Source organism: Thamnophis sirtalis, unplaced genomic scaffold (genome assembly GCF_051295495.1).
Source record: "Thamnophis sirtalis isolate CommonGarterSnake01/CBP01778 unplaced genomic scaffold, rThaSir2_p1.2 scaffold_1, whole genome shotgun sequence".
Classification (NCBI taxonomy): Eukaryota; Metazoa; Chordata; class Lepidosauria; order Squamata; family Natricidae; genus Thamnophis; species Thamnophis sirtalis.
In genome coordinates, this window is record NW_028261381.1 from 88,494,451 (window position 1) to 88,515,312 (window position 20,862).

General features: G+C 38.8%; 1 protein-coding gene across 3 annotated transcripts in view; it reads left to right on the forward strand.

The window, feature by feature from the left end:
* WT1 (WT1 transcription factor) overlaps positions 1-20,862 on the forward strand; it is a 58,631-nt gene that overhangs the window by 13,207 nt on the left and 24,562 nt on the right. For 2 of the 3 annotated variants that reach the window (XM_014074424.2, XM_014074425.2), the window contains exon 4: positions 19,912-19,989. The exons of the other annotated variant lie outside the window; for it this stretch is intronic. In XM_014074424.2, the coding sequence (XP_013929899.1) occupies positions 19,912-19,989 (78 nt within the window). The remainder of the gene's footprint in view (positions 1-19,911; positions 19,990-20,862) is intronic. 3 annotated transcript variants of the gene reach the window in all.

The window sequence follows — 20,862 nt, forward strand, 5'->3', positions numbered from 1 at the left end:
ACCAACTCGAGGAGCGAGGGGAGGGCTGCTGCAACGCTGTTGGGAGGCAGGTACGTTAGCAGCAGACCCACTTGACCCTTAAGGTCCAACCTCACCAGCAGGCACTCACACCCGACAAGCTCCGGAGCAGGGATCCTACGAGGAACCAAAGACTCCCGAATAACGATAGCCACACCCCCACCCCTTCCCTGAGCTCTCGGCTGATGAAGCACCTGAAATCCTTCTGGGCACATCTCTACGAGGGGGACTCCTCCCTCCGGGCCCAGCCAGGTTTCAGTAATACATGCCAGGTCTGCCCCCTCGTCTAAAATTAAGTCCCGGACGAGGGGAGCCTTGTGAACAACAGACCTGGCATTTAGCGACAACAGCCGGAGACCAGGGTCCTGACTACTCGCGCCATCTGGCCTCGGAGTGGGACCTATAGGGCCGGAAGGAGGGATCGCTGTAACATAGCGAACCCTCCTTCCCCGGTAATGGCCAGCCCTAAAGTCCCCGCCATATCTGCCCCTCCCCGTTATGACCGTAATGCTCCGACCCACTCCCGTGTCCGTGGTTCCCCCAACCACACCTACAGTTCCCGCATTCCCGATCAGGCCCTCCGAATCAGACACACTCATTCGTTCACTCAAACAGTCCCCACGTGATAATTAAAACACACGAATACAACAATATAGGGTAATAAAAGTGGGCGCTTTCACTCAGTCACATGCAATCACATACACTCATCATACCAATTTAAAATAAAAATTTTAAATTAAAAATTAAAAATTAAAAATTGCGCAATGTGCAAAAAGCGTATAAGGCTTGTATAAGGTCTTAATTGTCTTAGTCTTCTCCTCTACAAGTCCGGTGGGAGTTCTGGCAAGAGTTCATTGAGTTCAATGGGGGGGAGCAGTTCAATGGGGGGGAGCAGTCCAGAGAGGGGTATTCTGTCCCTCTCCCTTCCTCCACGTCCCAGAAACTGTGCCCTAAGCCAGAAGGGTTTCCTCTGAAAGGGCTGAGATAACGTCTCTGGGCCTCCATAGATGATAATAAACCCACAAGGTGACCAGATTGCAAGTCCAGGCATCCAGCTACTATAAATAAAGGGGGCCAGGTGGCAGAGAGGCCCCGAAGCCGTGGAAAAGTCACACAGGACAAGCTACACCAAGGGGAAGGCCAGTTCAAATGGGGCGAAGGGGGGGGCGTCCAAGAGGGGTCACGGAGACAGCACAAACAACTCCCCAACCTCGCCCAATATTCTGCCAAGCCAGCCCCTTCTCTGGGATAGTCTGAAGTTCGTGTAGCATAGGAGAGCAAACAAAGCTTGTTAAAAGGAGCCGGGGGCGCCGCGTTTCGCAAGCCAGTAGAGCCGATAGAACAGGGGGGGGGGCGCTTAAAGAGGCAGCGGTCGCAGCAAGCAAGCCGACTGCCCAGCTTCGTCCAGCGCCGTTTCAAATCACCTACCACCTCCCCAGAATTAGAGTCACAGCTGCTAAGCACCTTCCAAGGCTCCTCGTAGTCGACGGAGGGAACGGGGCTAAGGTTGTAAAAAGAAGCCTCCAAAGACGGCGCCGCCAACGCGCCGCCGCCACGATCCTGGTTTATGCCGCCGAACGCTCTCAGAAATGCTGCGGGTGACTTCCTGGTCCAGAGGCCGCCCCGTCGCGACAACTCCCCAAACAAACGATGGTCCAGGTACCCCAAATGTCGCTCTCTCGCTGGGGCTCCCTCCTGCATAGTCTCGAGCCGGGTTGTTAGTATTTTTTAGGTGTTTTCCGCTCACCCAGACCGGAGAGAAGAAGACAGCGGCCATTTGCCTCGCACATGCGCAAATAGAAGAGCTTGAAATAGCTTGAAATAGATCACTGTAGATTACTGTATCCTCCATCTTCTTTTGCCTCCAAATCAGTTTTTGGGGTTGACCTTGCTGAAGTAAAGAGCTCCTTTTTCTCTTCTTCCTCCTTCCTTCCACTTGGCTTTATTCTAACTCTGAGAATAGGACAAAGAGCTTACCATGTCACTACCTTTAGTTCTCTTTGAGGAAAAGGAAAGAGAGAGAGAGAGAAAGAAAGAAAGAGAGAGAGAAAGAAAGAAAGAAAGAAAAAGAAAGAAAGTAAGTAGGTAAGTAAGAAAGAAGGAAAGAAAGAAAGAAAGAAAGAAAGAAAGAAAGAAAGAAAGAAAGAAAGAAAGAAAGAAAGAAAATCAACACTGGGGTGGGAGAATGATCATGATATAACTGGCTTATTAAAGGAGTCTTCTTTGTCCCTCCAGGTTGTCCTCCTGACTATAACCAAATATTATTAATCCCATCAGACTAATAGAGGAAACTAAGAAAAAGAGATGTGGTATCCAAACATAAATAGGACTTGATTTTTTTCTGAATAACTACCAGTTGCAATATAGGCAAGAAATGATGGACTTTAGAGTCCTAATCCCTGCAGGGCACTAGGCTGGAGAACTTCATTGCAAACTTTACTGTCCCCATGAACAGTTCTCTTTGGTGTCAACTTTTATCATTAACAAAGGCTGAAAATCTGCACAATATTCATTTTTTAAAAACTTTCCCAGTGGAATGATTGCCAAAAATAGATGAGGTTTTTTTTTTTGCCATTCTACTCAATTCTTCTTTTCAAATCTGCTCTTGTACTCTGGTACAAACATGTGACTTTTTGAAAGAGAGAATGATTTTTTCCAGTGTATTCACTCTTTAAGTGTTTGCAATATATCATCCTGGTCTGCACTGAAACACATGAGACTAATCTGGTTTAAGAGAAAAGTATTAGTGATGGAAGTGTGATAGAAAGTTACAGAATACATTCAATGGCCAATTAGTGAGCTGGAGGACTGACCACGTAGTTCCTTCATTTTTCTTCATTCTAGCCAGTGGCAAAAGCCCATCTCCTGACATATGGGAGAAAGGGAACAATCGGGTGTCTTCCTTTCCACTAATACAGAAGGACAGAAAGAAATAGAGGTACTTAAAAAGTGTTAAAGGCAGGAGAAAAAAAAAGTCCCAGAATTCTTGAGTTTTAAAATTAATCAGGACAAATGGCCTCTTCCTGCAGTTCTTACCAACTGTGAGACAAGAGAACGTTACTATTTTAAGTTTGTAGGTTGCTAGTTCAGAATGCACCATTCTTTCCTCTTTTGGACTGGGCCCAGCACATTCCTGAAAGCACACATTTCAGAGTTTATATCAGAGAGTTGTGGGGTGCATCTACTCTCCTATAACTACCTGGGTCTTTAAGGTGAATTCTAAAGAGAGTGATGGCAACTGCGGCTGAGAATATGATTGAGAAGACTATTCATTGCGTGTCTATCTACCAAACTGAAGCTATCAAGCAGTTAGCTTCTATCTTCAATGAGCTTTAGTATTTGATCCTCAGACAGTTAAAAAAAAGCAGCAGTGGTTTGTTAGTCCGTCCTTGGGGCCAGCAGCCTTTGCTGTTTTGTTGGATAAGACCATGGTGGAAAGAGCGGGGGCAGCTTTTCATTTATTTTGAGCTTGCTTACCAGCCAGAACTAAATTATCTTCTCCCCCTCCCCTTTCCCCCACCTATTCTTCAACTTTTGGTGAACTTGGAACAATCCTATGTCTCGGAAGCTGCTGAGAAATATTATGCCCCAAACAAAGGGGAGCTCTTCAAAGAGGAACTATAAAACATAGTTTTATAGGCAGATGCCCTCCATAAGAATGGGGACTGTACTTCCCAGAATTCCTAGTCAGCATAGAAGTTATAGCTGTAAGCACATTGGTACATCCTAGGTGGGAAAGCTGCAACAGGACTTAATTGTACTGTAGAAGAGTATGCCTGGCTGTATAGTTGTGCTGACTAACAAATAGCAAAAAAGTCAGCATCTCTCCTGTTCTCAAAGCCTACTCTTCCTGAACTATAGTGATGCCAAGCATAAAAAAATTAATCAATCAACCTTATTCGTATGGAGATATCAACAAAGAAGAGAACAAATATGTTGAGGCAAAGCCCTAAGGTATGTGTAGATCTGGACTTGACAATGGATCTATTAGATGTGTATTTGGTATTTTAATAACCCTGTCAACATTTTCATAGTATCTTTAGATCAAGCATGGTCCGCGTCAAGCTTTTAAGTTCTTTAAAACCTTTAATCGGGAAAATGGTTACAAATAATAAATGATGGGGAAAAAGGATGAGAGTCCAAAAGTTAGATTCAGAACTTTATATCTTATCAGAAGTAAGTCTGAATTAAATGATCCTGTGCACAAAGCTGAATATCAGGCCAAAGGGAGGCAATTCCTTGTCCTATTATAATCAAGGACAAGCAAGTGAGACCCCAAAAGAAGATAAGAGCACAAAAAACCTGAGATCAAAATGACTGTTTAGGAATTTGCAGGCAGATCCAAGGTCGCACTGGACTTTGCTTCATTAAACTTAATGAGAAACAGCTGAGCTGTAGAGTTATCAGTGGTCAGCTGTGGAATAAACTAGTTTCCCCAGCATCTACAGCTTGGTGCTAAACGCAACGCTGCAACAGATAGACTGGGAAAAGATGTTATTTAGGCAAAGATCTGGCCTTGTCAAATTCCACCTTCCCCAAAATGGCATCCTCCAGATGCATTTCAATTGTTGCAATTCCTAATCGCCACCATGTGAACTGAGAATAATGGGAACTGTGTCTCCCAGCACAGGAAGTCTCTGCTCTGCTCATTAAATGATCTTTAAAATAGACTTTTACTTGCTGGAACCTCATTTTGTCCAAGCAAAGATTTATCTTATTTTAATTAATGTTGGTTCATTTATAGATATATCTTCCTGCATATTACTATTTCTTAGCAGCTGGCTTTGCAAACTTCTCCAATCGTAACTGGAACCTTTTAATGTATTCATGCATTCATTCTAAAATATGTATACTCCCCTTTTCTCCATAAAGGTTTAAGGTGGTCACTACAGTTACGTTTACTTTTTTAGTCATATATTTTTTAAGACTGCATTAGTTTTTTAAAATTTCTATTTATAATCTTTAAAACTTCGTTTAAAACAGCCAACAGTTACAAACTTATAGATAGTATAGCTGAAGATAAAGAGAAATAGCAGAGAAACATAATAACATTTTAAACATAATTTATTTTTTAAAAAGCAATATTATATGTGAAAATAAATTATTTCACCAATTCCCACAAGGTTGCTAAGCACAAATGGCTCCCTTGAAAAGTTGTTCCAGAGGTTTAATATGGTGATTGAAAAGATCCTACAATTTGGTAAATTCCCTGAGCTCAGTGAAATTTATCTCCTACATGTTTATTATCTGAATATTATGGTATTGTTATTCTAATGGTGTGGTGAAGATAACAAAATGTTTACGCCTTAAGAAGTGTTGTACAGAAATAAATCTGGCTTTTCTATCTAATTATAACCCATTGTAAAAAAACTTGTGAGGATTTACTGATTTTTTTTCTACGTATTAGCAATAGAATTATAATCTGTAATCCCTATTTAATCTGTGGGTTGACAGAACATTGATTCTGCGGTATATTTAGCTGCTTCTCTTATCTGCTCAGCAACACATATAACCAGACTTAAAATTTCTTAAGTCTATAATTTAGAAGCTGATACAAACATGTTTCCTTAGTCTGATTTGCTGCAAAAATATACTGCTACCAACCAGTCATAAAAAAGTTACATTTTTGACATTTACTGTACTCTTCTGTGTCTTTCTATTTTAAATTTCTCCTATTTTAAACCTTAGTTTGTAGAAATAAAATTCTAATCTTCAAGTCCCAATGTCAGACTTCTGATAAAGCTGAATTATGTATCTTGTATACATTTTGGCAATCTGGGCTCCAATTGGAACTCTTCAAATCTTAGCTTTTAGTGTTATTTCTTTAAGTATTTGTTTCCTTCATTGCAAAGTAAGAACTTCAAAAGGCACTGATGTCCCAGAATCCTGATTGAATGAATGAGAATTATTTTTTTCAATGTACAGACCTTAAATAACTGACTTTCCAGTAACTGTTGAACCTCCATAGTGCTTACTGACTTGAAGTTACAACTTCAATAATTTCATAATATAGATTTCTAAAGATAATGATGCTAGACTATGATACAATAAAATTTTGGATTATTTTTCTGAATGCTTTCCTTTTTGATTTAAATTCAAATAAAAAAACAGGATAATTTTTCAGTTTATACAGATTACTACAAAGGACTCGTCAATAAAATTGAATGTGCAAATAAAACTGTATAGATTAGAACAGGGTGCTGGATTATATTGTAAAAATGCTCAAAATACCATCCAAGAAGGTAAAATCATAGCAACCAGACCAAAGTTCATTAAACTTGTGAGAGGTTTCTTTACTCATCCAAGTAACTTCTTCAGTCAAAATAAAAAAAAAAGTTAGGCAGAGAATCAGATGCACCAACTCTTGCCATAACAATTGTGGGGGTTTCTCTCTAAAATGTATTGCAAATGTAAATGAAGACTCAATCATTCAGGCCAAAAATGCCCCAAAAGATTACCGTATTTTTTGGAATATAAGATGCACTCCCCTCCTCGAAAAGAGGGTGGAAATGTTGGTGCGTCTTATACACCAAATACAGCCATTTTTGACCTCCCCAAACCCCACCCCACGTGTCTCTTTTTTGCAAAAACAGGGTGTGCAGAGAGTTTGAGAAGCCTACAGAGTGCTTCTGGGGGCTGGGGAGGGCCAAAATGGGCTGCATTGGGGGGGGGTTGGGCTGCATTGGGGGGTTTGGGAGGCCAAAAACAGGCTCATTTTTCACAAAAATAGGGTGTGCAGAGGGTTTGGGAGGCCTGCAGAGTGCTCCTGGGGCCCAGGGAGGGCAGAAACTAATTTTCTTTCTTGTTTTCCTCTTCGAAATCTTGATGCGTCTTATACTCGACATTCCAACAATTCTGCCTCTAAGTTTAACTTAAATTTTTCATTTTGACTGAAGAAGTTACTTGGATGTGTAATGAAACATCTTAGTTTAATGAACTTTGTTTCAGTTGCCACAATTTAATTATTTTTGGATGCTTTTGGCTTGGATGATTGAGTCTTCATTTACATTTATGCTCAAAATGCCAGTTTCTTCCATTGATCTGCTCTAACTCTCCCTAAAGATTCTGAACAAAAGACAAAATTGCCTTTCTCACCATCAGTTCCATATCTCTCAAGACTATTAAGATGTCTTTTCACATTGCCTTTCAGGAAGGAATATTGATCCATCCCCGACTATAAGCTATTCTATGAAAAAGTTTATTATTGTCTCATTTATTTTATTTTATTTATTTTATTACTTTTATAGCATTCAGTTGCCAAATGCATTTATCTCTCTCTGATCATGCCACAATTTCCCTTAAATATCTACTCTGACTTCGAGCGTATTCCTTCAAGAGATATGTATCTTGCTTCCCCACCATTTTCTTGCAGTTATATCCCAATGTAGTTATGCTCGATTTTCTTTGTTCACTTTTGCCCCTGGCAGAAGATAATGGGAACTTTGAAGATTCCACCTTTCTTTCTTTCTACCTTATATTGTTGAATATGAGAAACTCCTTTAATATAACTTACTCCTCTATAGTTAATGTAAAGGGATAAAAAAACTATCTATAAATTAACAAATTAAAAAAAATTACAACACAAAAGTAAATTCAAATACAAAGTCTTGATTTTGATGCCAGTGAGCATGCTGGAAATATTGGAACTCAGCCAATAGTATTGATTTTTCTAGATTGCATTGACAAAGACTGTGCCTACTGTAGGCATTACTGAGCAGATGGGATCAGGTAGAAGTTATCTGTGCCTTGGCTTGATTACATTATTATAATTGATTGTTATTGTGCACTGAAAATCTGCATTGATTGCTGACCATTTTCCAACCTTTAGGTTTATTTTTTTAATGGGATTACTTCATCACACCTTAAATTTACATGTCAAAGAAGATGCTCTTGCTTTCAGATACATTAGAAGGGGCTTTGTATGCTACCGGATATTTTAAAGTGGTGGTTAAATAGCAGTTGTTTCCCTTTTTATACAATGATATTATTGGATATTATACAATCTGTACAATATGTCTAACTAAGCATAGGCCAATGCAACTACAAAATAAACCTTCTAGATTGCTACTCTACTTACCTCTTCTTTCATTTAGCCTCTTCTCTATTGCTTTCTCCACATCAGTTTTTAGATTGTATGATTTCTTTTGGAGAATCTGTTGTCTTGTATTTTGTCAAACAGTAAATGCATTGAATGGAGGGGTAATTCTTGCTTTTATAATTTATTATATCAGCAGAATGAAAAGGGCTTCTTCCTCCCCTCTTTTTCAGTCCTCTGTGTACTTTGTGGGATGGGGGATGGGTTTCATTCCAAGGTCAGACAGTATCAACCTAGAATTAAGGATAAATTTCCTGACAGTTTGAACAATTAATTAGTGGAAGGACTTGCCTCCAGAAGTTGTGGGTGCTCCAACACTGGAGGTTTTTAAGAAGAGATTGGAAAGCCATTTGTCTGAAATGGTATAGAGTTCTGCTTGACCAGGAGGTTGGACTAGAAGACCTCCAATGTCCCTTCCAGCTCTGTTTTTCTGTTATCTATCATATCCATCTCGATTTCTATTCTTGGACTTTGTTTATAAGGTTCAATCCTTCTTGTTGTCCATGTCTGCATTTGTTTCTGTTTGCTTGATTGATTCTTTAAAGTATGATGCGCAGAACAAGACACACTGCATACCATTGTAGAATTATTGCTGACACAATAAAATTGTTACTTTCTGTAATTTGAAAAAGAGGCTTTAGTCGGCACAGCCGTTCTTGCAGGAACAAGAAGGCTTTATTTAAGTCTCTAAAGTTTTTTTTTGAACATCTTAACTTTCCACGTATATGTTCCTTAATCTCACTTGAAAAGCTTGTTTATTAGTCATTAGAATCCAATGTTAAATAAAAATATCTAGGAATGAGATATATAAAATTGAAGCAACATTGGATAATTTCCTCTCTTTTTTCTCTGATCTTTGTCCCTGAAGACATCTGTTTGTTTTTTGTCTTTGAGTGTGGAATGAACATATAGTAGAAGTACTATGGATAAATTGTTGCTATTGCCAAATATTATTATGAAATGAGACAGACCTTTCCCTGCTTGTTCTTTAGCAGTGGTGATCTCTGTTGTAAGTTCATTAATAATTCAAAACTTTTCTGCCTTGCTGAATGACCAAACATTTATATCCTTAAGATTGCTGTTTTAGACAAATATACTATCACTCATTAAAGTGATTAGAACTGAAACAGATGTAGCCTCTCTTGTTACAGTGAGACAGCAGGGGGCGGGGTAATGTCCATGGTAACTTCTTTCTTACATATGTAAATGAAAGAACAACACTGTAAATTAGTAGAATTGATAAGATGCCTTGTGAAACCATAATTGAATTTGCACAATATGCTTGACAGATCAATAAAAGTTGAGTGTGCTTAGTTGATTTATTAACCCAGATAGATATGAGAGAAAGTCAGCCATTTTTCTAATATTTCAAAAATCTAGTCCACTAGATTTTCAAGGAAATTAAACAAGGGTGCAGACCCAGCTGAAAATACAATGACTTCTTATTAACACGACGACTGCGGGAGGTGGGGGTGGGAGGCACTGTTTTGCAGTGGTTCTCCTCCTACCTCTCGGACAGGTCGCAGTCGGTGTTGGTAGGGGGGCAGAGATCGTCCCTGAGGCCCCTAAAATATGGGGTGCTGCAGGGTTCGGTCTTATCCCCCCTACTATTTAACATATACATGAAACCGCTGGGCGAGATCATTCGGAGGCACGGGATAAAATACCATCAATATGCGGACGATACGCAATTGTATCTGTCCACCCCGTGCCAACTCAATGAAGCGGTGGATGTGATGAACCAGGGTCTGGAGGCCGTTAGGAACTGGATGAGCACTAACAAACTGGTACTCAACCCGGACAAGACCGAGTGGCTGTTGTGTTTCCCTCCCAACAATTTGGCTAATGTTCCATCTATCAGGCTGGGGGGTCAAATTTTATACCCTCAGATAGGGTTCGTAACTTAGGAGTCCTCCTGGATCCACAGCTGACTCTCGATCATCACCTGTCGGCTGTGACCAGGGGGGCATTTGCCCAGGTTCGCCTGGTCCGCCAGTTACGACCCTACCTGAATCGGGAGGCTCTCACAATAGTCACTCGAGCCCTTGTGATCTCTAGGCTGGAATACTGCAATGTGCTCTACATGGGGCTGCCCCTGAAGTGCATCCGGCGACTGCAGTTAGTCCAGAATGCAGCCGCGCGAGTGATAGTGGGCGCACCGCGGTTCGCCCACGTTACACCCATCCTCCGCGAGCTGCACTGGCTACCTGTTGATCACCGGGTGCGCTTCAGGGTACTGATGACCACCTTTAAAGCACTCCATGGTAGTGGATCTGGGTACTTGAGAGACCGCCTTCTGCCGATTACCTCCCTCCGACCGATTAGATCGCACAGACTGGGCCTCCTCCGAATTCCATCCGCCAGTCAATGTCGACTGGCGACTACACGGAGGAGAGCCTTTTCTGTTGCAGCTCCGACCCTGTGGAACGATCTCCCCGTCGAGATACGCACCCTCACCACCATCCAGGCCTTCCACGCAGCCCTCAAGACCTGGCTCTCCCAACAGGCCTGGGGATAAGTCCTTAATTTGCCCCACCCGAGTGTTGAATGTAGAATGCATGTTGTGTTTTTACTACTTATTTTGTTTTTATATCGTTTATTGTGTATTGTACCCCCTCCCTAATAGCAATAGCAATAGCAGTAGACTTATATACCGCTTCATAGGCCTATCAGGCCTCTCTAAGCGGTTTACAGAGAGTCAGCATATTGCCCCCAACAATCTGGGTCCTCATTTTACCCACCTCGGAAGGATGGAAGGCTGAGTCAACCCTGAGCCGGTGAGATTTGAACCGCTGACCTGCTGATCTAGCAGTAGCCTGCAGTGCTGCATTTAACCACTGCGCCACCTTGGCTCTAATGGTTGTAAGCCGCCCTGAGTCCCCTCAGGGAAAAGGGCGGCCTATAAATTTTAATAAAATACCTAAAAAATAATAATACCTAAAACACTATTTCCTTTTATTTTATTAAAATGACTTTTACCTGCCAATTCCTGGAAACTAAAATATATCTCTCAAACACTGATTGGTCACAATCCTCAAGTCATGCCTACTGTTGTTTCCTTGCCTAATGAGTAAGGGGTCCAAAGAGAGCCTGTCATTATTCTAGTGCCGTGATGGCGAATCTACAGCACGTATGCCACAGGTAGCACACAGAGCCCTCTCTTTAGGCATGCCAGCCATCGCCCCAGCCCAACTCCACCATGCATCCATGGCAGAGACCCAATGACCAGCTGGCCAGCGGGAGGCACGCATGCGGGGGGGGGGGCGCATGCATGCCTGGGGCAGGGTAGGGCGCATTCATGGGGGAAGGGTGCATACATGGGGATGGGAAATATGTGCAGAGGTGGGGTGCTCACATTGCATTTGGGGGGCTCATTTGCATGCGCACGCGCTTTGAGCACTTGGCACCAAAAAGGTTAACCATCACTGTTCTAGTGTAAGGATCATACTGTATCAGACAGGATTGGAGGAAGTAGCTGGGGACTCTGTTTTTTTTTTCAAAATGGTAATTCTTTGCCTAACCTGCCAGATCCATCAAAATAGAGGCATGATTTAGGTAGCAGCTCATTGAATTAAATTTAAAACATAGTCTTCATTTGGTGGGAATATTACATTGGTGTAAAATGGCCAGGCAGAGGAAAGCAAAGCTGGGTTTAAATATTCATTGGGTATGTTCTATTCAAGTTACAGTGTGAACTTTTCTACATTATGCATTTTGATACTGTAAACATGTTTGAAGATGAAAATTTACTATGAGTCACACTTGCAAAGTCTTTAAGAGTGGAGGAGTTGTAGTTCAGATTATAGCTCTTTCTGCACCAAGGTCAAGAACTCGTAGGCGGCAATATAGGCCAAAACAAACTTTTAGTGATCTACTACTGGCTTCCTTTTTAAGATATTTTCCCTCTCAGTTTTAATTTCCTTTTATTTCACTCCAGCTAACATTAATTCTGCCTGCACAAATGTTTTCCTCTTCCTTATTCTATTTCTTAAAAAAAAAAACAAGTAGTTAATCTCCAGTGATTTGGAAAATTTACTTCAGACCGTTGCAATAATTTTCTTTTGAATTTAGTTCTTTTGAATTTTGCTTTAAAGCAAATATTTGAAAAAAGGGGCATTGGTCCCAAGAATGTATTTTTCTGTACCGATAAGACAACAAATTATATATGAATAAGTTACATAACAGTTTTTAATTCTTTTGAGATGATATCATAAATAATGTCATGCAGTTATTTTCTGATTCCCTCATGAATTAAAAGGCATAGTAATCTGGATTTTTCAGATTTATATTTCAGTTAATTTTCTTTAATTGCAGTTGAAATATATATATTGACTTCTATGCATGTTTATTCAAAAGTAATTCTACTGCTTTAGATTTATAATGGAAACTCATAGTCCCAGAAAATGTTTTTTTTTCCTGTGTAACAAAATACAGCAAATATTTTTTGCTGTTCTTCTAGACATGGGGATTAGATTAGTTTGTCAATTTATCTTTAATAGGTTTTCTTGATTTCCACTTTCATTACACATTATTATTTTTAGAATTTTAGGATTTTTCACACTCATTTAAATGGATTGAGAGATTGTAGTTTATAAGATCTTGTGATTGATTTTTATGCCGGATTGAATATCTATTTCAGATATTCAGATGTTCTAAAGAAGATTTAACCATGTAATGGCCTCGGAGCGTGGTCTGGTTATCTTGTCTAACTCACTCATAGTCAATGTACTATCAGGAGCTGAGAAGTAAAAATAGTCACAATTATGGATTACATTTTTTTAAACTATACACTTATATTTAAAGTGGCTTTCTATCCATCTCCAGAACAGGGTACTGTTTAACTAAACAGATGAACCATCAATGGTTACCATTTTGCCTAGATGGAATTTATTGATCCTCATTCAGTCCATTACTTTATGTAAGCATTTAAGTAATCATAATTTTGATTATGAAAATATAGTATATTGTAATTTAGGATAAATTTTGAGTAAGCAGATATTTGGAATTCTATTACTTTTTTGAAAAAGGACAAGCATTATCTGCATCTTTCAAAACTGCAGTTGTTCCTGTTCTTAAAACAAGATATTATTTTTTAAAATCAAGTCTGCCCTTATAACAATAACAACATTTTCTGTTCCTGAAAAAAAACAACCCACCACAGTCCTAAATTAGTCAATGTATCAACACTTATATTATGTGTTATTTGCAGTTCATGTATGGAATGTCTCTCTAAAAGTAGAATATAGTTATAGAGACACTGAGCCTATATAATTTTTGATTTGATGAACTGCCCATGCTTGGAGATTATTAAAATGCAGAAGTTTTTGATAGTACTATCAGTCATGATAGCTATATCAGAGGTGGTATTCAGCAGGTTCTGACCAGTTCTGGAGAAACAGTAGCGTAAATTTTAGGTATTTAGAGAACCAGTAAATATCACCTCTGACTGGCACCGCCTCCATCTATTCTCTGCCTCCCAAGTCCCAGCTGATTGGAAGGGAATGGATATTTTTTTCAGTATCCTTCCCTCAGAGTGGGAAGAGAATAGAGATTTTATAGTATCCTTCCCCTGCCACAACCACCAAGCCATGCCATAAAACCAGTAGTGATTTTTTTTGAATCCTACCACTGAGCTATACAGTATCTCCAAAAATGTATTATGCCTCTGAACCCAATGGCCTCCAAGCTTTGGGAGCTGGTGGGCATTTTTGGAATTTTGGCCTGTCTCATTAAATGACTGCTATGATATACCATTCACAAAACATCAATTCTCCAAGCTTGTGGGTTGGTTTCCGAACATTTTGTTACCAGACTAGGTACTATCTTCAGTTCCCCTAAATTTAGTTGAAGATGTTACCGAGCCTCGTAATTAAACATTTGGAAATTAACCCACAAACTTGCAGAATGAGCCTCCACCCTCATCCTCCACCCAAGCTACAGGTATTTGCCACTGTCACAAACATCCATTTATCTTAAGACAGTTTGATGAGATTATTCCCCAACAACTTTTCCAACCTTTCCATGAAGCGCTCTACCTTCTCAAAAACGTAAATTTAATTGAAAATGCAGATTATTTGAAGTTGATGTCTTGAGACCACTAGAGTAGGTAGTAAATAATCAATTTTGAATCAGCAAATTAAAACAAGCATGTTACCCATACATTAAAAAAAGGTCTAAAACAGAAAAATGAGTTGGAACATCTCAGGAGTGGGGAGAATAGAGGTGTTATTAAACTTATTGATGTACTTGAACTTAAAGTTGGCATTCAGATTCTAAATAAACAGCTGCTGAAAACATTGTGGGAAATGTGAGCCGAGGTGGTGCAGTGGTTAGAGTGCAGTACTGCAGCCACTTCAGCTGACTGCTAAGCTGCAGTTCGGTGGTTCAAATCTCACCGGCTCAGGGTTGACTCAGCCTTCCATCCTTCCGAGGTGGGTAAAATGAGGACCCAGACTGTGGGGGCAATATGCTAACTCTGTAAACTGCTTAGAGAGGGCTGAAAGCCCTATGAAGTGGTATATAAGTCTAATTGCTTTTGCTATTGCTATTGCTAAATGCTTTTCTACCTATATCCCCATTGGCATTGCGACTGAGCCGATGTCTGAGGGAGATGGGTGGTTTAGAAATTGGGTAGGTAGGTTAGATAGATAGTTAGGTAAAAGGTAAATGAAATACATTGAAGTTCAAAGAAAGGCAAAATAGGAGAAATGAATTGATGAAAATATGTAAGTGGGCTGTAGAGTGTTAAAAGTAAATTCTGAAAATATTTATATATCAAAAAGAATGGATGTTATAAATTCAGGTGCAAAATGTCACAAACAGAAGCAATCACATGCAACAGCATATCCATAGAATTACTGTTTTACACACAAGCCTGCACATTAGGAAACTTCCTTAAAATTTTCTAAAATTCAGACTGATTCAAACATTCATGCATGTAGAATTGGGCTGTCCTATAAATTATATAGCTAAATGAAAAAAACAACCCAACCCACAATTCATTTACACAAAGATGCATAGCTGTATTTTATACAAAACCTAAAAAAAAGTATTAAATGAATTATCGGTACCAGTTGCATGCAAAGCCAAAATACATACAATTATGTCACATATGAATATTTGCAAAGTATTGCTATAAATACCGTAACTGCAGCAAAACATGACATGGAGGCATGTCCATATATTTGACATATTTCACATAGAAATAATTGTATCAAGACTTTGACCAGATATACAGAATGGTACATCAAACATAAATTTATGGGAAGACAGCTCTCTTTGAGGAGAAAACACCCGGCAGCTCTTCATAAATGTGACCGACGAATCACCTTCGTTTCTCCCATCTCTCTCTATTGCTTGCTTGAGGTATCCTGAACATTCCAGCAACTGTTTTTCTTTTAAGAAGTAAGTACTGATCTGATTTTGGCATCTTTTGTAATATTTGGCCTTAGGTAAAGGTTAGTAATTAAAATATAAACAATGAATCCCCCCCCTAACATAATACACAGTGGATTTTCAAAAGAATGACAAGAGGCACGTTTCCAGAACTTCCAACAGGATACACTTAAGAAATATTTCGGACAAGACCCAAAATATTTGTGAACAATGCAAAGTCGGCAGGGTAAAGGAAAAGTTAAAATTAGTATATAACCTTTTGTTTTTCTAATTTCTTAGATTATATCTCTCACCAAATAGTTTCTCGGTGCTGAAATTCATACTGACAGATAATAAAGTATTTGTCGCTCAGGGTTGATATGAGGGGTCCTTGGTGCCCTCTGAGCTTGCTTGTTTTCTTGCAGACGTTTCATTATCCAAACTAGGTAACATCATCAGTGCTAGTAAACAGCACATCTAGGCTTTTGAATGATTGAATGCTGGGAAAGTTTATAGGTATTACCGTTATTAATACGTAGTATTAGAGACTAGGAAAGTCTGTAGCAGTGATGGCTAACCTTTTGGTGCTGAGTGCCCAAAGCAGTGGTGGGATTCAGCCAGTTCACACCTATTCAGGAGAATTGGTTGTTGGAAGAAATCTCATTTTGTGTTTTTTCCACTTTGCAGGGCTAATCCTGTAAGGAAGGCAGGAAGGAAACATTCTGGCGTTGTTTCTAGCCTCATCTTCATTGCCCTGCTTACAGAAACTGCCTCTCTGGTTAACCCTTATTACATTGTCACAGCTAAGGCAAAGCGCCCATTGATCTGAGTGACATTGAGTTGGCCACGGCCACCCGGTCAAATGACCATCGAGCCGCGCCTACCCAGCTGGTCATTAGGGCAGAGAACTGGTTGTTAAATTATTTGAATCCCACCACTGGCCCAAAGTGTGCGCCCACTCCCATGCATTCATTCTTGTACATGTACCCTGCCCCTGCACATGTGCCTTAACCCCCCCCCATGTTTGTGTTCCACCTGTGCATGCCCCCTGTCCTCCTTTCCCATTTTTGGCTTCCAGGTTGGTGCAGGAGGTTTTCCAGGCCCAATATGAGGCATGGGGATCCTTGTGTGGCCCACATGCCCCATTTTGGCTTCCGGGTTGGTGCAGAAGGCCTTCCAGGCAGAAAATGGGGCATGGAGGGCACGTACACATACATGAACCCCCCCCCCAAATGCAATGCATGCACAGCAGAGATCTGAAGACCAGCTGGCCGGCAGGAGGCATGTGCACATGCACGGTGGAGCTAGGGTGGGGCAATGGCTGCCATGCCCTCAGAGAGGGCTTTGCGTGCCACCTTTGGGGTCTGGTGTAACTTTGAATAGTTGATTGACTGCTCTTAAGTCAAGGCCTCTCTGTAGTACAATTTATTATTGAATTAAAGATTATTCTGTATTATGAGTAAAAAGTTCTCCCTATAACTGTTCAATTCTAGCTCTCTTCTCAGCCCTGGCAATTTATGTTGTCTTTTTGTTGATGACAAGATGAGTAAGTATATGACTTGATGAAAAAGCAAATTAAGGAGGAAAAAAAAGAGGTTTTGTGGAGGAAGCTCTTATAAATGAACTGTCAAATGAAGTGAAGTTAAAGGAAAATCTCCTGCTGTAAAATACAAGGTCTGGCTCCTCTAATAAAAATCAAGGCCCTTGAGGAATTAATTACATCAGCATTACGAAAAGAATGCATGGAATTGCAAAATGTGGTGGCACAGACCAGCACGAACTTCTGTTGCAAAAAGAAAATTGCAGGAGTGTCTTAACAATTTCTGAACTGATATGCAGGTCATTGTAGTCACATAATAGTAATTCGGACAGTCTAATGAATAATAGTATGCTGAGGTAATGATAAATGGTATTACACATACCTTGCAATTTAAGTCATCTAACTTTACTTTCTTCAGGTGCATCTGTGTGTGTGTGTTTGTGCGTCTGTGTGTGATTGTACGTGTGTGTAAAAAGTATTTTGTCGAAATTTAAACTGATTTTTGTAGAGAAAATTATTTAAAATATATTTTTCTATGTTTTGGCATTGTAATTCAGAAAACAAGCTACATGAATTTGCAATAAATTGATGATTCATGTAAGTATGTTTTTAGAATAAATTAAACACATTATGGTTTTTACAGAAAGATTTTTTTCTCATAATTAAGAGCATGATACAAACCAGTAGAGCATATACATCAGTGGTGGGATACGACCAGTATGCCCCGGTATGGGCGTACGAGTGCTTACTGGGAGCACCAGGTACCATTCCGGTACGGTGCTTCAGAGGACATACCCATCCGCCTGCTCTCCTTACCACTATTTGAGCCGATTGGGGCATTTGTGCATGCGTATGGAGCATACGGCGCCTGTGTGATGCTCCACCGAGCAGCTGGAGCATCACGGGTGGTAGGCACGCATGAATGCACTGCGCGCATGCTGCATACATGCATGTGGTGGGCGCCCAACCCCATTGTACCGTACCGGTTGCACTGGGATCCGGAATCCACCACTGATATACATATACATACATGCACACATACAGACATGGTATTCTTTTTTATCTAGACAGTGTATTTATTTAGAAGCTTGTAAATACATTTAATTCACTTTTTAGCTAGCAAAACATTTTTTATGGAAAAACACATCATGGAAAGAGAGATTTTTCAAATGAATTTTTTTTCCAAATTTGTCTACTCCAATATTTGTAATGATGCGTTACGAATATGTATTTGGGTAATTTGAGCATCACTTTATCAATCTGTCTAAAATGTTGTGATTGAGGAACATGTTCCGTTAGAGATGTAGAAGAGGTCAGGCTGGTGAGAAAGAATGAAAAAACAAAAAAAGAGAACTCTCAACTGTTGTTATATGGAAAAAGTATTTAAAAAATAAATCTAAATCCTTCTTGCTCCTCTTTGACTAGTATTATTAATTTTCTGATGATATTACATCATAATTATATGATATTGTGTCAGATTAGCTAAATCAGCTAATTACTTATGTAACACAGTTTTTATACAATACAATAACAGAATGGGAAGGGACCTTGGAGGTCCCTTCTAGTCCAACCCCCTCCTAGGCAGGTAACCCTATACCATTTCAGACAGATGGCTATCCAACATCTTCTTAAAGACTTCCAGTGTTGGGGCATTCACAACTTCTGGAGGCAAGCTGTTCCACTGATTAATTGTTCTAACTGTCAGGAAATTTCTCCTCAGTTCTAAGTTGCTTCTCTCCTTGATTTCCACCCATTGCTTCTTGTTCTACCCTCATGTGCCTTGGAAAATAGTTTGACTCCCTCTTCTGGTTCTTGTGGTTGAGATATTGGAACACTGCTATCATGTCTTCCCCTAGTTCTTCTTTTGATTAAACTAAACATACCCAGTTCCTGCAACCATTCTTCATAAGTTTTAGTTTCCAGTCCCCTAATCATCTTTGTTGCTCTTCTCTGCACTCTTTCTAGAGTCTCCACATCTTTTCTACATTGTGGTGACCAAAACTAAATGCAGTATTCCAAGTGTGGCCTTACCAAGGCATTGTAAAGTGGAATTAACACTTCACATGATCTTAATTCTATCCCTCTGTTTATGCAGCCTAGATTTGTGTTGGCTTTTTTGATAAAGCTTTAAACAATATGTTCTTCTAAAACAAGGAATGATGTTCAGATTTAGAAACAATAAAACTAGTTGGGAGTAAAATTACAGAAATAATTTTACAACCATATTCAATTTAATAAAAGTAGAAAAATATTCGAATATGTTATCTGCCAAATATAGGAACTTTGTCTCTGGTGTAGAAGCTCTCAGTTTACACACAAAGCAACAAAGTAATAATCATCATAATAATACCAATAAGAGGAGGTAGTAAAGAAAATAAGAATATGGTTTTCTACAACCAGCTGGACTGCCCAAGTGATAATGAAACACTTAATATAAATTCACAATGTTTCAGTAATAATACTTACAAAGAATTGTACAGGTGTAATATAATCTGTATATCGTCATATAAACAAAATACTGAATTTAAACAGGGCTTCCACATATTTTTTTAAAACCAGGCCAGTAACTTTGGGTCTATCTATCATCTCTATATCAATCATTTTGTGCGCCTTTTCAAAACTCCAGTTCTTCATAATAGATCTTCTCTTGATATTTTCTCTTTTTTCACACTTGTTTTCCTAAAATTTATGAACTATACCTTGTTTTCCTAAAATTTATGAACTATAAATTATTTTTATAAATTTGTCTACGAATTTATAAAGTATAATTACTTTGTTCCTTTAGATTGCTTTTTGTTTTTTTGTTTTAAAGAAATAATGTTGAACTAATTACTTGAAATAGATTATATAATTTTAGTACTAACTGAAAATATTTTCATAACAGTGACAATATATACCAAATGACTTCTCAGCTTGAATGCATGACATGGAACCAAATGAACTTGGGATCCACACTTAAGGGGTAAGATTGCTATTTTTTAAAATCTTACACCATAAAATTATGAAGAATTATGAATTAATTTTTATAACAAATGAAACAAGGAAATAATAAAATCCTCAAAGAGATTTGTCACTGATTATATTAGTCATTTTCAATTATATAAAATATTTTTATTCTCAATATTACTACATTTATTCAATTTTCTTAAGGAAATAATAGGACACAAAAATATTTTCTATTAGTTACCAATATCTTCTCTGAAGCACACATTTTTGAGAATGTACCAGAACGCTATATTCCATTTGTTTTTTTAATACCTTACTTATGTTGCTGTCATAATGTAATCATTTTATTGGAGAATAACAAGTTGCTGCAATTGATTTTAAGTGGCTGTTGACTTACAATGCAATTTTGTGTATGTTCAGAAATAAAATCCATACTTTTTGTATTTCCAAGGTTTCCTGAGGGAATATAGATTAATAACCTGACCATTTTGTTTTTTTGTAGTTTTCTGGCCATATGTATTCATGACAAGTCATGATGATGGAAAAATTAATATTTGCAAGCTGTGATTTTATTGCACAAACCCATTCTTCAATATATGTATCTTGACATTTGAGCTTTGCATCAAATACATAGATAAAACAAACAGCTCAGAATAAAAGCAGACATTAAAACACTACATGAAATGGTCTTGTCTGTTAGTTTCCCTAAAACAGTGTTTCTTAAACATTTTTTCCCTCAGGACCCCTTCCCACTTTTAAAAATTATTTTGTTTGTATGGGTTATATTTATCAATATATAACATATTTAAAAAATAAAATTGAAACATTTGCTGTCACTACCACTTTTCACATTTTTGGGGTGGGATTTTAATATTACATTATATTTCAA